Raw genomic sequence first — 12,442 nt, 5'->3', positions numbered from 1 at the left:
ACAGAGCAGAGAATATAAATTGCCATTAGCATTTATTTCAATCAATCTAGAATATCTAATTATTACAATCTAAATAAGCCAAAAATCCATTATTGCTGAAAAGATTTGAAATTTTAATGATTGGCATATTTAGGAATTAATAAACACTAAGTTCAGAGAAAAGTACAAGTTCATTGGTTTATGTTAGTTAAAAAAATACAGTTACATTTGTGAGTGCAGTTGTTGGAGTTCATAAAGCTGCAATAATAATAAAGGACAACCTTGGTCTTCTTTTTAGATACTTCAATACTTCAAAGTTAGATTCTCTTTAAAGAGTTTACTAGTCCTTAACGAAGTTTACAATGCATTGCTAAAAAGGGAACAAAACTGCACTTCTTTCTTAAAAACAAAAATTCGTAATTTAATTGCTGAAAGTTCCCACTAGTATGTTTAACCATTTTTAATTATATTTAAATAAAAAAAAATTTGGTTCAAGTCTAACCCTCCTTAAATAGTGTCTTTGCTCGCTTATCACTAGAGCACACTGTATTGATAGTTAAATTTAACCATCGATATCTACTGGTCTTGCTTAAAGATCCATCTAGAACTGAGCATGAGCAGAACTAGAAGCCATGTATACAACCCTACAGCCACCCGGGACAGCTGAGTGTCAGTATTAGTTATAATCGGCAATATTCATTTCCATTTGTCTTACCTACTATTTATGTTTAGAATCTTTAGAAAAATACATAGATTAGAGTATTATTTATTTTACTTGCGATTTAAGAGGAGGTTATAACAGCAAAATGTCCCCACAAACCTCTTTTGTTTCCCAGCCAATATTAAAAGGTAGATAAGTAACGAAATGAATACTTCCCTGCTCTGTGATTTGGATTTGGTTTTGATTCAACAAAAATTATCTAAGGTGTAATAATTTATACTTCTAAAATATTTTAACTTTGTTAATTTACTCTTAATTATTAAATTTTTGAATTTTATTTCAGATGAGAATTAGTTTTTTCAGAAGTGTTTTGGTGTTAATAACATTTGCGTTCATTGTTTCCTCTTGGCTTATTGTTAATAAATTTAGTAGAACTTTCACTCAAACATGCCATCATTCAAAGACATTTCAACAAGGACTACATAAATTAGCAAATAGGTATACCTTTAATTCAATTTAACTATTTTCCCTAAATAACCAACTTTAAAAAAATATTGTTTTGACAGGGTGCACAATGTCTTAAATGCAATCGGACTTACACATTTTTTGTGCTATGGAAGTCTGTGGGGTCAACTTAGATCTTCACAGTCTCTACCATGGGAATCAGACATTGAATTTTGTCTGTTAAACGAAGAAATTTTGACAAAAGATGAAGTATATTTAGAAAGAAATTTTCGCAGTAGGAATATGCAGATGGTTTATGATTCTACAGAAGGCGTTTACACAATAACGGATGTTGCATTTCCAGGAGGAAAGATCCAGTTAGTTGTATTCGAAAAAGATCTTGTCGTAAGTATTATATTAATTAAATATTTTTATAAAAATGTTTATAAAGAGAATTCGGTATCAAACATTTTCCCATTTTTTTATTTATTTTTTTTACTTCTTTTAAGAAAAGTTCTTCGCTTTCTTTTCTTATATCAATCGAGATTCCATAATATGCAAACCGACAGTAATTTAAACTTGAGGGAAGAATTCTTAGCTAAAAGAGAGGGGCTTAATATCCTTAATTATTGGAAACTATAGCAGATCGCTTTCACAATTACAACGTCGTCAAAAAATAATATTCTTAGATAAAAATTGAAAAGATTTTGTCTTTGATCATTAAAAGCACAGATTCATTTACTTTTTTTTTCTTAATTTTTTATCTTAGTACTTTTAAGACATTTGTGCATCCCTGAATTCTATTTCAGCTTCCACATTGAAACCCCTCTTTGCATGGTTCAACCATGTTTTAGAAATTTAATGGCACTCCGCCTCCAATAATCCATACTACCGCTAACTTTACAGTATCATAGACCCTGCGTGTGGTACTCCGTATTTTTATTAGTCCAGTACATACTTTCTGTAATTAATACAGGAACTATTTCCGCACTACTTTTATATTCAATAGCAGATAATCAAAATATTGTGCCATTACACACGCATAATTATTCGCATGGGTTTCATATATATTATTATGCAATAGTCCTAGAAACTTGGTATCCCTTTTTCTGGCGTAACTGGTACTAATATATTTATAAAATTATATATTATTCTTTAGGCTACTGAAAATTGTGTGAACTGTTGAGAAGTGTTTCGCCGCTAACTTTTCTTTTTGAAATAATAACATTTTAATTCATTTGCTCTACAATGTTTATTTCAAGTGTAGAAACAGCGGTGATCAATTTTTTCCCCATTAAAGCCAACGACTTATGTTTGTTTGTGAGACAGTTTTACATGTATATAAAGTACAAGCACTTTTACAAGTAACCGCAACAGTAAAAAAAACAAAAAAAAAACAAGTAAACAAGCATTGCACTTGCATGAATATTATTTTAATTTTCCATGCGATTGAATAAGTTAGTCATATTATAGTAGGTTCGGTTTGTATATTATTTAGTATTATTAGTCATTAGGTTTGTTCTTAATTTATGAGAGAAGCAAATCAAAATGTTCATTAGCTTAGTTCTAAAACTTATAATAATTTCCTCTTCTTGTACATTAATTTCTGTTTTTTAAATTCTGATTTCAGATAAATATGTTAAGGCGTGTTGGTTGGAAAAGAAGAGTTCTGCCTCCTGATTGTGAGTCATTGCCATCTTTAAACTGCTTTCCACCACGCCTTGTAACGCCACCACTACCACTTAAGGAATTTGGTGGATATATTTTACCTGTTCCCCGTGAAGGTATTGAAATACAAAAGTACCACTATCCAACCAATTGGTGGAAAGAAATTTTACCCAAAAATTGCTAAACAGTAAAATGTGAAGAATAAAATAATATTTTATTAAATGATTCCACGTTTCTGTTCTGCAATTTTGGAGTAAGGTATCTATAATGTTCTTAAATATTAATTTTCTTATTTCTTTTATAAATACTTTTTGAAATTTTAAAAAAATATATTTTTATAATTTTTTGTCTTCTATTTGTTTCTTACACATCAATCCTTCATCAACCATTCATACTAGAAAATTTGAGGGGAAATCTATGATACAAAGTAGTTTAGTTTAACTTTTTGCATTTGTAAGACTGCTCTTCTTTCTTTGATAATTCTTTAAAGATTAATATTTCTTCAAAATTTGGCATTTAATCAAGTCATTGTGACGTTTTTAACATATTTCTTATTTTATAATTTATTTGATATTTTATTTTAAAAGATTTTTGTACGACGCAATTTATTACAATTTGTAGGAAAACTAAATTCATTGGGATTTCTCACAAATTTATATATTCGACCATCATCTAATACTCACAAAATTTAGAGGAAAAACAGCCTAAATTGGCTGACAATCCTCATTCTTAAAGATTGGCATTCTTGAATCTAAAAAAGGTGCTTCTAACGTCGACTATTTCTTTTACAAAACTCTGTTGAAATGAGAGCCTTTAATTGTGGTTATATCCTTACAACATTTAATATTTCGTAAATTTAAGATAGCCTGCCTAAATCCTTTTCCAAAATTTCCTACTTTACTATCAAGCAACTTAAGAGTTAAAGAGATAACCCTTAACTCTTCAGATTCCAAGCTCCTAAATAAGAAGTCCCGAATCGTAGAGCATTCATAAACAAGTTTTAGCAATGAAGGCTTTCTCTGGCCATTGTCAAAGATCCGTCCTTTTAAGGCCTGATAATTAAAAAAACAGATCAAGTAATATCATTTTATCATTTTAGACCAGTTACATGTGAAACCTGCTGGCATGTGTGCAAAAACAAAACAAACATTCTTTATTAGAAATTTCTAATTTTAAAAGCAATAACCAAGGTCTACTTGAATCAAACCCATTAACAACTTTGCTGCAAGTCTTTGCTTTGAGGTCCCCACTTCTTTTACTTAACCGTTAAGCTATAGTGACGCCTTAAAACATACTGGGATTGCATTTATACATATCTATTGAATGCTGTAATTCAGACAGGTAACTTCAAAACATAAATCTTTTGATGTCTTAAATCTGCAATAGAATTCTCTGTAGTACTGCATAACTTACTTCTTACACTTACAGTTAAAAGAAATTAAATCCAATTAATGTTTTGGGTTACAGTGTTCATGCTGTACGCTCATGTCTGCTGTCAAAGTTACTCTTAAATAGAAAATGGATCTGTCTCCCAAAATTACTGTTAAATACTCTTTGCTCAGTTGAAAATAATTTTAATTTTACTAATTTACTGCATTAATCAAATCTTTGTAAACAACATAGTTGGGTGACAATGTCCTTCATGAGCGCAACTTTATTATTTGCAAATTCAATACAATAGCATAATTTGAAATACGCTGAGCTAAGAATTGAAATTAATGTGGTATCATATTAAGATTTTGTACTTTATTTGAATCAGGATTACACAAATCACATCCACCAGGACACTGCATAAATGGAATAGTATCGTAAGGGTAATTAGGCGAGCTATTTTTTGATGGAGGGTTATTGTTCAAGTAATATTGCTGACTACCACTAAAGTAATTATTGTTATAAAAATTGTTTAAGCTATCGTATTTTGGTGCCTTTAAATAATTAAAATCATTATTATCATTTGTTGGCAAACTACTGTACTGAAAAGTATCTGAATTGGAATTCCATATTTCATTCAATGATTTCTTTCTTTCTTCTAAAATTTTAGAAAAAGGTTTATCTCTATTTTTGATAAAACAATATTTGAAAGGATTTATTTTGGTCCACAAATTTGGTAGATTTCTCTCTGATAAACTTAAAAATGCAAGAAACCTTTGTTCTTCAGTTTTGTATGAATCAGTTTTTCCTTCGGTGCTTGCTTTTGGAACAAGACGCGTGAATACATTTTGAAAGATTTTTTTAAATGAACTTTCAGAACTGGAGGAAAAATGTTTTCTCACGACATTTGTATAAAAATTATTTCTTTTTTCTTTGTCATCTCTTTCTTCATTAGGGTTTAAGTCTGTTAGTCTGATTGATTCCATTGATGGATCTTTAGGACAATTTTCATCATTCTTAATAACCAAAGATTTGGATTGAAGGTTTCTAAAATGTTCCAATAAATGGGCATAATCGTAATTATTCGGTCTAATTGTACAATTTTCTGAATAGCTAATATTACTGTTTGATGACTTAATTCTTTCACCCTTATTGTGGGTTTCATACAGCCCCATTTCTTCCAAAAATGAATTAAAATTACGTTCATTTTCTATATCTCTTGTTTCTGCAAATTTTGTTCTTTCATTTTTTGTAGTTATACAAAAATCCTGATTGTAAATGTTGTATTCACTATTATTCAATATTTCCAACCACATTCCCAATTTTAACAAATCTTCATCCTCAGTTAAATCTGTGTTTTCTTTAACTTTTGGCAGTATTGTCTGTACAAATTTATCTTGCATTAGGCTTTCAGTTTTGGAGTGAATTATTTTGTTTTTAAGTACTGATTGCTTAGTCAATCTTGAATCACAGCAGCCAGAAATGGATTTCGTGCTTAAGGGCCAACTATAAGTTTTCCTTTCTTTGTATTCGCTCCTTTCCGTGATTAGTGTGTTTGGCAAACTAGAGCTCAGTACTTCTGGAATAACTCGGCTTTCAAATGTTTCATATTGAGTTAAAAATAAGGGTTTATTACCTATATTTGATTTCTTAATAGCATTCTGACGTTTTATTGTTTTACTAATGGATGTAGAATAACATCTAGCTGAATTTGCTTCTTTACAACCAATTACATGAATTTTATTTGTTGATGTACTTTCTTTATAAATAACTGAATTTGCTTGATTTTTTTTATTGTGATTTGTTAGTTTTAACTTTCTGTTTTTGTTACCATTCAATTCTATTTCCAAGGAACAATTCTCGCCAGAAGCGTTGGATATTCTCGTTAATTTTTTTAATCTTTCAGAGTTCAAAATCAATTTAATTTTGATAGAAGCGTTATACCCTTTACAAATATCGTCATCGCAGTTCTTTCCTTCACCTGAGATTGCAATTTCCCTGGGATTGTCTATATTTTTTCTTTCCCTAACTAATTCATTTTCAAATTTACTTAATTCTTTTAATTTATTAATATTTTGCGAGCGGTTTGTGTAATTTTGGGCCCTTAGATTTAATTGAGATATTTTATTGTTAAAAGAAGCAGAGAATGTTTCATCCATTAAATTGCTGTCATTCTCGTTTATTGTGTTCAATCTGTTTGGTTTACTTCTAAATATATTCCTGGATTTATTATCATATTTAAACATTTCACCACTTACATCATGGAAGTTGGGTAGACTTTCAAGTGAAACTGTGTAGGTATCTATGTTTATTGATGGCGTACAACTATTACTAACCGAACAGCTAGTTCTTGAATCTTGATCTGTCATTTTCACAAATAATTTTTTTTTATTTTTAATGGTTCATTTTTAACAAAGTGATCATTATAAGGGCTCAAAAATTCCCTCACTAACACTTTTCTAACTATCATATGTTAGAATTCTTCTATTGTGCACATGATTTTTATTATTTTTAGGAATTTTATCGAAACTTTTTTTTATAATTATTTGCAATAATGCTAGTAGTGAGCTGGAAGGGAACTTAACATCAATGATTTTAGATGTCAACGCGCCTCAAAGTTAAAAAAAAAAAACTTTTTATTTTTAAACAAAGAAGAGTTTCAGATTATTGTATTGAGTTCTCTTATATGGACAAGGATTAATGTAGCGGCATTTCCAGAATATGAAACTAATAGTTTCAGTTTATGTACTTAAATGTCGTAAAGTGTCATATTAAAAAACAGCAATAACTCACGAGTTCAAGGAAAACAATCTTGCTAATTTTGTTTACTATAACTAAATGAATAATATGTTGGTGTGAAGATATCCTTATTTCTATCTAGACTAAGCGCCCTGAATGTTATTGTCTGTAATTTTTTCTTTGAAACTTAACGGCAGCATCATTTCAAACCCGACATTCACAAATATGACTTAATGTTTTTTCCTGGATAATATTTTTTAAAAAAAAGGCGAAGCGATAGAAATTGTTTGAAGAAGATTTCAAACCACTCAAAACGTATTCTCTGATCTCGCATTTTCTGATCATGTATTTAAGCTTAAGACAGGATGAAAATTGATATGCAAGTAAACAAACTCACAAACGTATAATTAGTGAATCAAGAAACCCACATCTAAGTGGCATTTTACTGGAGTGCTGAACATCATCCTCCCAAATATCTCTGAAAAATGACTTAGCCAGGAAAAGTTTTCCAATACAAAATTATGAATTGTATTAATTATTATATTTGGGTTAACAAGTTTAATTCAAGTTAACAAGTGCGAGTCGAATTCATAAGTGAAATCAAAATATGTACCTCTGATGAAAGTCTGAAACTGGTGAAGGATACAAGAAACGTGTGTGCTTCTTTGGATAAAATCAAAAGATATTACCAGCACTGCGGATTTAACCAGATTATCAAAAATTGTAAACCTACATAACACAGAAAATCGTAGTCCATATTCGAAATTTAGTTACACTAGAAAGTTATGATGCATTCTGAGGATAAAAACAAATTATGTTTTTAGAAACTGCTGGGTGCGTTAAGTTGAATAGACTTAATTTTTATTGCCCGTTTAGAAATTATCATAACATGCGTCGCGCAAATTAAAATAATGGTAGTGTTAACAACTGACTGAATATGTGTCACAAATAGAGATGTTTTCCTTTCTCTATTTATCTTTTAAGACTACTTGGCAGTACATTATGTGTCTCTCAATGATCAACGTCAGTTTAATGGTAAGTGAAAATGTAAAATATTATAACTTCATTATAACTATAACACCAATTTGTCATAAGTTAATTTCATTTCAGGTTTCTTATTTAATAAAAATTACTTCGAGTAAAGTTCATTTCAATCACAATTATGAAAATTTTGACAGAAAATATCTTAAAACAGATAATAAGCATTTAAATTTTGAAATTTACAAAGCTGAAGTGACGGCAATGAAACTGGAACATCTTAAACAATTTTTAAACATTATTAATCCTTCCGTCATATCAGAAAATTCTACATCATCAGTAATTAAAACCTTCACTAAACCAACTACATTTTTTGAAGATAATATAGTTAGTTCATCTGCTTCTCAATATATTTTACCAAATTTTAATGTTTCTTTTAATCATTCAAAGATCACAAGCGATAATTCAGGTAGGTAACAAGTTTCCTGTATTTCTTTCCCTAATCAGCATAAGTTAGACTTATTACTTTGATAGTAAGGATGTTATCTGTTTAATGTATTATACGTTTTGGCCAAATTTGTAGTCAAAGAATATAGGAAGGCGAAAGCGTGTCTAGCTAAAGTTCTGAGGATTTTAATTGGTATTTTACCTGTAAAGCTAATATGTATTGTGGTACCGGGTTTGATTCCCGGTCTTAGGCCTTGGATTTTATTTAATGGTTGATAAAAAAAATTTAGTAAAGTATGTTTGCTAGTCGCCTCCGTCCACGACACCTAATTGGTAGTTGGACGTAAAGCCCGCCTGAAAAAATAGGCAATTACTTTTTTCTAATTGGTACTTTTTTGGTAAAAAGGAATTATTTAGATCTACGTGCTAATAAGAATGGGATTGATACGTATTAGTGCTAGCCTTAATCCATACCTCCTTTGTGGCAATCGGATTGAGGGTTCGATTCCGGCAAGGGTTCCAAAGTGTAAGACCTTTAAGGCTTATGGCTTGATGGTTATCGGAAGGTTTTCTTTTTATTGGGCCGAGTATTAATGATAACGAAGCTGTTGCAAGAGTGTAGGTGAAAAAGATAAACCGATATACATTTTGGCTTACGCGTCAAAAAAACATAACATTTTGTAAGATATCAGTGACCTGATTAATACTGGGAAGATGTTCTTAGCTTGTTAGACAAATTCTATTTTTTACAAGTGTTAGTTTGAACTTTGAGATTTTTCCTTTAATACAGTTTATTGAGAATCGAAAGTTCTGATTTATTGGTGCTGCTAAATTTGTAGAGTTGCTAAGTTAATAACCGTATCTAAAGACGAATTATATAATAACCCAATAATTATTTGGAATCCCATTTGATGCCAACTATTATTTTTAAAGTTTGAAGCAAAGGCTGATGCTAGGGACATCATATGCAGGAGCTAAAATTTGGCTCTACCGAAGGTTGTAATGTACAAAATTTTATATAAAATTGAATGATTTATATTAATAAAATTTCAATAGTTGCTATTTCAAGAAACGTTGATATTCCTGGTAGTAGATGTGAAAAAAAATCTTTTGACGGACAAAACAATTTAAAATTGAACTTCTTATAATTGCTAGCATTTTATAATTTAAATTACTTGCCATTCATGTGTTAGAAAGAACAACAATGGCCTATAATTCAAGCAGGCCGAAGAAGGTGCAATCAAAACCATTAATGGAAGTTTATCAACCTGGAAATGATAAGAATGGAAAAATTGCCAAAACAATAACTAGAAACATTATAGATTCTCTTCCAATTTCCTCACTGAGACACAGAGATTATCAATATCAGTCTCCAGAACCTCCAGGAAGAGTTTTCATTCATGCAAGTAACAACGTTTGTTTATTTTAAAAATACTTGTTTAGTTTCATTGTGCTGCAGTCTCTCTCTATTAATATTTAATAAGAAACTTTTATTCAGCCAAATGGAAGAAAAATTTTCACCAATTTTGGTAATTATTTTTTTATTTTTTGTCAAGCTTTCGAGCTAGGGAACCAGGCCACTTCACGGCTGTAGAACGTATTTTACAGTAACAGATTATAATTTCTATTAATTTGTCGTAACAAAATTTGTATGAAAGAAAATTTATTTTTTTCAAATTAAGTATATTATTATGTGACTGTAAAATATGTTCCACAGCCTGGATTAATAAGAATAGAGATAAAAAATTATCTATTTCTTAATTAGGTTGCACTGACGGAAAATATTCAATAATTTCCTTGTTATGTAATTATCTGACGTCTGTAATTTTCATTTTTAGTTGATTAATAATTTTATTTGCTACAGGTATTTAGAGGACCAAACGAAGAATATTTAAAAGAGAATGGAAACAAAAAGTATTTTGCCCCATGGGGCTATTATGTAAAACAGCCAGTGTAAATTCAATAAACTTACTTATAATCTGTAACATACATTTTACAGAATTCTAACAGAATGTGGCCGATTAAGTGTTCGGACATTATGTGTATGAAGTAGATGTGGGTTGATAAAGGAGATTGAATAATGCCTTTGTCTGTCACAGCACACTTCACTAAAATAAAATGATGGATCTCTAAAATATGGGGTTTTTATTAGCCTTTTCCTTAGATTTATTATTTTGAGAAAATTAAGGTAAGTATATTTAAAATGATTGAGTTATTCTTCTACACCAGAGGTTCCTTTATTTTGATCCCTAACGCCTGGTAGTTCAGATATCAACCGTGTTGGTTAAGGAAATATATGACTAAAAAAATGAAGTGCCTATGTTATATCCAAATATGGGATTGTATTAAATTTATTGAAAACTTTCCTTACGTCATCAGTAGAAATACAATCTAGGTTTTAGTGCTGTCAAATATTTTTTCACCACTAGAGAAACCTTTTATATATCACCCTGACAGGGATACCCTAAGTTTAAACTAATTAATTAAATTCTAATGGTTTAAATATGAATCATCCCAGACGGAGATACCCTGTCTTAAAACATGAGAATTGTGTTCAAGGTTCTAAAAATGGAAATTTTGTATCATACCAGCCGGAGATACCCTATCTAACATAAAAATTGTGTTCAAGGTTCTAAAAGAGGAAATATTGTACAATATCATCCTGACGGAAAGTCCCCTATCTTAAATAAAAAAAATATGTTTAAGGTTGTGAATATAGTGTTAATGACATTTAATTCAACTTATTGCTGAATTCGTATGGTGTACTCAGCTCAGGTACCCGTGGGATCGCTACACCCCAGGTGATTGCATGCGACAATCACCTCTTGCGGGAATCAACCCTAACTTAAAATCTAAAAAAATGTTCTCATTGTTCTAAAAGTGGGAGTGTTGAATCATCCTAACGGAGATACTCCAACATGGAATCTAAATAATGTGCTTAAAGTTCTAATTTCCCAATTAACGCCCAAATTTCTTCCTTCACTACTGTGATGGCCACGAAGAGGTAGCAGGGACTAGATGTTAGTTTACTACTACCTAAATTGGTACTCTAAGTGAGGCTTACAGAGCACTCGTTTAGCATCTTGGGTGATTTCACTGACTATATCTCTGTTAAAACCTTATTTTCAATAGATCACCGCTCCAATTTCGGCTTTTAGAAATTTTATCTTAGTGAGATAATTACTTTGGGCCATCGTGCGAAAAGTCACAAATGACTAATCATTGCTGGGCAAAGCTGTGTCCTTAATTTATCTATCGATCTTTCAAGAATCCTGGAATGATTCAAAAATTTTATTTCTCAATACATTTTTTTGATTTTACTCTCTTTTTATTCATTTCCATAATTTCCGTTTGTTGATTGCTATAGTACATAGCAGCTCTTGCGGTTAGAGTTCATTCAGCTAAGTTTAATTGTCAAGTGGGTTTGATTCAGATCAGTGGATTTTAACTTTACAGCGAACAATGTGGACGACACAACAGTTGAAAGGACAAACCAATTTTTCAAAATTGGTATCACTCACTTAATTTTTCTTTTTTATTGTTCTAAGAGAGAAAAAACTTTTTGATACCCTAGTTGTAAGCAATGGTATCAATGCTCTGGCTTCCCTCATCAAAGACTTCGACAACCAGCAGCAACTCCTTGAAGTGTATGGCTATAGAATACTATCCATGGTACACAACTCCACAATTCCTGTCCTTCTACTTCCACCTTCTCCAAGTTAAGGCTAATATGATTACTCAATTTAGAAACATAGAACATAAATTAATATTTATACAGCCATATATCAATAATTAATGTTGATATACATGTGAAAAAACATTTAAGCAGAAGAATCAAGACTTAGTGGTAACCTTTGGTTTGTCAAATTATGAGGCACTAATGAATTGCAATGTGGCCATGAAGCACCACTATGTAGTAAATTGTCATATTAAGATTCCAATAATATAAATGATTGCTCCATTAATTAATCGCCAAGAAAAAATAACCAAATCTAAATCCAATCAGCAACATTCGAGGATGAGACATAATATATGTTCATGCATTAATAATAGTGGTAAATTTTAATTAATGTTTAGGTTTAACATAGAAACATACCAATTCTTTTATAAAATGTTTCAATGAACTTAGAACCTTGGATGTTTCATTGATTGCTC

The 12,442-nt window shown here is 30.5% G+C and overlaps 2 protein-coding genes across 4 annotated transcripts; both read left to right on the top strand.

Moving 5' to 3' along the window:
* The first annotated feature begins 572 nt into the window (after positions 1-572).
* Positions 573-3,098, top strand: LOC141456940 (uncharacterized). 2 transcript variants are annotated; one of them, XM_074133369.1, is made up of 4 exons: positions 573-648; positions 984-1,138; positions 1,207-1,489; positions 2,715-3,098. In XM_074133369.1, the coding sequence occupies exons 2-4, from the start codon at positions 984-986 to the stop codon at positions 2,934-2,936; spliced, it is 660 nt and encodes a 219-aa protein (XP_073989470.1). In that variant the 5' UTR covers positions 573-648; the 3' UTR covers positions 2,937-3,098. The 2 variants fall into 2 exon arrangements, with proteins under 2 accessions (XP_073989470.1, XP_073989460.1); XM_074133359.1 differs by having other exon boundaries at positions 592-904.
* Positions 3,099-6,582: 3,484 nt separating this feature from the next.
* On the top strand, positions 6,583-10,422 carry LOC141456947 (uncharacterized). 2 transcript variants are annotated; one of them, XM_074133373.1, is made up of 4 exons: positions 6,583-7,897; positions 7,973-8,309; positions 9,481-9,689; positions 10,152-10,422. In XM_074133373.1, exons 1-4 carry the CDS (start codon positions 7,817-7,819, stop codon positions 10,242-10,244), a joined length of 720 nt encoding a protein of 239 aa, XP_073989474.1. In that variant the 5' UTR covers positions 6,583-7,816; the 3' UTR covers positions 10,245-10,422. The 2 variants fall into 2 exon arrangements, with proteins under 2 accessions (XP_073989474.1, XP_073989479.1); XM_074133378.1 differs by having other exon boundaries at positions 9,481-9,693.
* Positions 10,423-12,442: the final 2,020 nt, after the last annotated feature.

The sequence above is a fragment of the Rhodnius prolixus genome, unplaced genomic scaffold (genome assembly GCF_049639745.1).
Source record: "Rhodnius prolixus isolate KJV_2025 unplaced genomic scaffold, Rpr scaffold_1, whole genome shotgun sequence".
Lineage (NCBI taxonomy): Eukaryota > Metazoa > Arthropoda > Insecta > Hemiptera > Reduviidae > Rhodnius > Rhodnius prolixus.
The sequence above is the reverse complement of the archived record's forward strand: the minus strand, read 5'-3'. Positions and strand labels throughout refer to the sequence as shown.

Coding starts and splice junctions, on each gene's coding strand:
- LOC141456947 (XM_074133373.1), top strand. CDS start 7,817: ATGTTTTCCTTTCTCTATTTATCTTTTAAGACTACTTGGCAGTACATT. Junction 7,898..7,972: donor TGATCAACGTCAGTTTAATG/GTAAGTGAAAAT, acceptor ATTTCATTTCAG/GTTTCTTATTTAATAAAAAT. Junction 8,310..9,480: donor GATCACAAGCGATAATTCAG/GTAGGTAACAAG, acceptor TTCATGTGTTAG/AAAGAACAACAATGGCCTAT.
- LOC141456940 (XM_074133359.1), top strand. CDS start 845: ATGAATACTTCCCTGCTCTGTGATTTGGATTTGGTTTTGATTCAACAA. Junction 1,139..1,206: donor CTACATAAATTAGCAAATAG/GTATACCTTTAA, acceptor TTGTTTTGACAG/GGTGCACAATGTCTTAAATG. Junction 1,490..2,714: donor TATTCGAAAAAGATCTTGTC/GTAAGTATTATA, acceptor TTCTGATTTCAG/ATAAATATGTTAAGGCGTGT.